Genomic DNA, 3,384 nt, shown 5'->3' on the forward strand with positions numbered 1-3,384 from the left:
TCTTTGACTAAAGGATGAATTAGCGTGTTGGGGGGGGCGGGGTCAGGTTCCTTTGGGTGACTTGCGGGGTCCAGGCCTTGCCGTGGGGCAGTCCTTGGTGGGGGCTGCGGGCGGCCACCTCGTCTCAGGTATTCTGTGGCAGGAGGACGGGCCGAGCCAGGCCCTGAGCCGTCCCTCCTGGCCTGGACATGCCGGGGCCCCAGCTCTTTGGGACCTGGTCACCAGGGGGCTCATCTTGAACATTTGGGCCACATGGGCTTCTGGCGCCAGCGCCGTGTGGGCCTTTCTGTTCTGAACCGGACATGGCCTGCGTGTGCCTGCGCCAGCCCCGCGCCCGCAACGCCAGCCTGACCGCCGGGCCAGGCCCTCTCGGACGGTGGGGGGCCACCTCGTCGTAAACCAGCAGGCTCGGCCCACGACTGCCACGTTTCCTCCGGCCTTGGACCTGCAGGCGCCTGCTCCAGGCTCACCCGCCAGGCATCTGCCCTGCCCAGGGAGGCTGCGGGCCCCGCCCCGGGCTTGTTCTGCAGGACGCTCCGGCAGGTGTGGCCTTCCTCTGGCAGCAGGCCCTGGCTCCGCGCCCAGCCCAGCCCCAGGCCACCGGCGTCTCCAGCGGGGCTGTGCCCTGATCCCACCTCGCTTGTCCTCAGCCCTGGCGTGGGTGCTGCGGGAGCTGAGGGCCCTGGCGGGTGGAGGCACGTGCTCCTGGAGGAGGTGGGGGATGCGTCGCTTGCCCGGGGCGTGGCGTGGGGACAAGCGGGGTGACAGGACAGACGACTCCAGGACGGGCCCCGTGGTGAGCGGAGTCCGGGGCGGGGGTCAGGCCGAGCGGCGAGGCCTGGTGGGAGGGGAGGAGGTGGCGGGAGGCCAGCTGGAGTGGCCAGCAGGCAGATGGCAGGGCTGTGTGCCGGGCGCAGACCATGGACTTCACCCAGCACCCTGGAGGCTCTGGCAGGCGCAGGCGCTGTCTGTGGCCTGGGTGGCGGCTGGTGGGGGGCGGCCTGCAGCTGAGGTGCTGTGCACGCCTTCCCCACGAGCCCCGCATGCTTCAGGCGCTGCAGTGGGGCGACTGGCTGTGGGAAGGGTGGAGGTGGGGGCCTGTGGGGGCTGCCGCGAGACATGTGCAGTGCCAGGGTGGCCTTTGGCCCCACTGGGGTGAGGCGCTGGGGAGGCTGGGGCCGGGCGCCCAGAGACAGAGTCAGGCCCGCCAGCAGGGCCCCCTGTGAAGGGGTGTGGGGATAGACAGCTGGCTGGGGGGTGGCTGTGAGCTCCTGCCGGCGGTGTGGGGGGGGCCTGTGTGAGGCTGTGTGTGGGGGCCTGTGTGTGCCAGGCCTGGGGTAGGTGTTGAGGAGTCCTGGCAGGGACCCCTGATGTGGCAGGCGGGGGGGGGGAGGGGGAAGAGTTTGAGAGGCAGAAGCTGCTGTGTGAGCCTGAGCGGGTGGGCGGGCAGGGAGAGGTCACAGGCAGGGCGGCGGGAGGGTCCCGTTTATTCTGATTCAGAGACAGCAGCAGGTGCGCACCCTCCCCAGGTTGCCCCTCGGCCCGCGGGCAGCGCTGCAAGGCGCAGTGGGGGTGCTCTATGCCAGGCGGGGGGCTGGGACAGAGGGGAGACGTGCGCCCTCACCTCTTGGCTCATTCCCTCTCCCCGGGCCTGGCGGCGCCCCCAGACCCGGGGTGGGCTGGGGACAGGCTCATGCAATGGGGCGGGGTGGGGGGGGGGCGCGGAGCCCGGCCGCTGCCCGGGGGGCGGGCCATGCTGTGGCCACGGGTCGGGACAGAGGATGTGCAGGGCACAGTGGGAAGGGCCGGCTGGCCCAGGTGCCCGGGGCTCAGGGGCAGGCAGTGGGCACTGCCGGGCGCTGGGCCGGGCTACTCCTTGGCGCGCCCGATGATGGTGAGGATGTACAGGAAGATGTTGATGATGTCGGTGTACAGGTACAGCGCCGCAAACACGTACTCCTCGGGGCTCAGCGACAGCTGCTTGTTCCCCAGCAGCAGCTGGGTGTCCACGGCCAGGAACTGGGGACGGCGGGCCGGTGAAGGGCGCCTTCCCCACTCTGCCCCACCCTGCACCCCCCGCCAGCCCCACTCACGCAGGTGAAGAGCAGCGCGCCCAGCGAGGCGTATACGATCTCCAGGATGCGGCTCCGGATGAAGATGCAGAGCAGCGCGAAGACCAGCAGCACCACCAGGCTCACCAGCAGCACGCCCATGCACGAGGTGAAGTCGTAGCGCGTCTGTGGGCGAGGGGGTGGGTGCCGGGGTGCCAGGCCGCCCACCTGCCCCACCGCCCGCCCCACCGCCGCCCGGCCCTCACCTGCATGGAGAAGATGACCACCGTGAAGCAGACAACAGTGGTGATGCCCACGGCCATGATGACCGCCTCGGTGTTGTAGAAGCTGGCGATCATGCCCACCATGTAGGACAGGCTGAGGGTCAGGACCGACTGTGGGGCAGAGTTCCGGGTGTGGGCTGCTGGCACATGGGAACGGCACCTGGGGGCGGGGGTGGGGGACGGGCTCCGGGGGTTACCAGGGCCACGAGGTTCCAGGGGTGCTGCCTGCGGAAGTCCCCGCAGCAGCTGAGGACGATGAGGGAGACGAAGAAGACCGCGTAGGACATGTAATAGGTCCAGACGTTCTTCTGGACGAAGGCCTTCACCTCCCCAACGAAGGTGAACACGGCCACGGTGGACAAGGTCACCGACAGCTGCAGGGTCAGCACCAGGAACACCTGGGGAGGAGGCGGTCAGGCCCACGGCGGCGCCCACCTCCCGCTGCGCCCGGGTGCCCGGCACCCACCTTGCGGATGAAGGCCTGCCGCACGCGCTTGTCGTCCCAGTTGGTGGCGGGGAAGTCCTGGTTGTCATAGTAGGAAGGCGGCCCCTCCTCGTGGTAGGTCCCGAGATGAGGGGCTGGGAGGGTGCACGGGTCAGTGCCGCCGGCCCGCACCCCGCCCGCACCCCTGCCCGCGCCCCCACCAGTACTCACAGCTGGGGTCCTGCGCCGGGAAGGCCTGCGGCTGCCCATACGGGTTGGGGGGAAAGGGGCTCTGCGGGTGTGGGCCCTGGGGGTAGCCCCCTTGGGGGTAGGGGCCCTGGGGGTAGCCCCCTTGGGGGTAGGGGCCCTGGGGGTAGCCCCCTTGGGGGTAGGGGCCCTGGGGGTAGCCCCCTTGGGGGTAGGGGCCCTGGGGGTAGCCCCCTTGGGGGTAGGGGCTGGGGCCCTGCGGGTACCCTGGTTGGCCATAGGAGGAAGGCTGGAAAGGGGGCTGTGGGTAAGGGGCCCCGGGGTAAGGAGGCATGGAGGGCTGGGGGCCCCCCGGGAATCCAGGGTTGGGGGGAGGATAGCTGTCCCCCGACACCAGGAAACTCTTCTCATGGGGCAT

General features: G+C 70.4%; 1 protein-coding gene across 1 annotated transcript; it reads right to left on the minus strand.

Moving 5' to 3' along the window:
- Positions 1 to 1,489: 1,489 nt before the first annotated feature.
- On the minus strand, positions 1,490 to 3,384 carry GRINA (glutamate ionotropic receptor NMDA type subunit associated protein 1; the record flags this gene model as incomplete). The annotated part of the gene is made up of 6 exons (XM_084230205.1): positions 1,490 to 2,019; positions 2,094 to 2,237; positions 2,318 to 2,446; positions 2,533 to 2,733; positions 2,802 to 2,914; positions 2,991 to 3,384. The coding sequence occupies 6 exons, from the start codon at positions 3,382 to 3,384 to the stop codon at positions 1,870 to 1,872; spliced, it is 1,131 nt and encodes a 376-aa protein (XP_084086331.1). The 3' UTR covers positions 1,490 to 1,869.

This window comes from Talpa europaea, assembly GCF_964194135.1.
Source record: "Talpa europaea genome assembly, chromosome: 3".
In the NCBI taxonomy this organism is placed as follows: domain Eukaryota; kingdom Metazoa; phylum Chordata; class Mammalia; order Eulipotyphla; family Talpidae; genus Talpa; species Talpa europaea.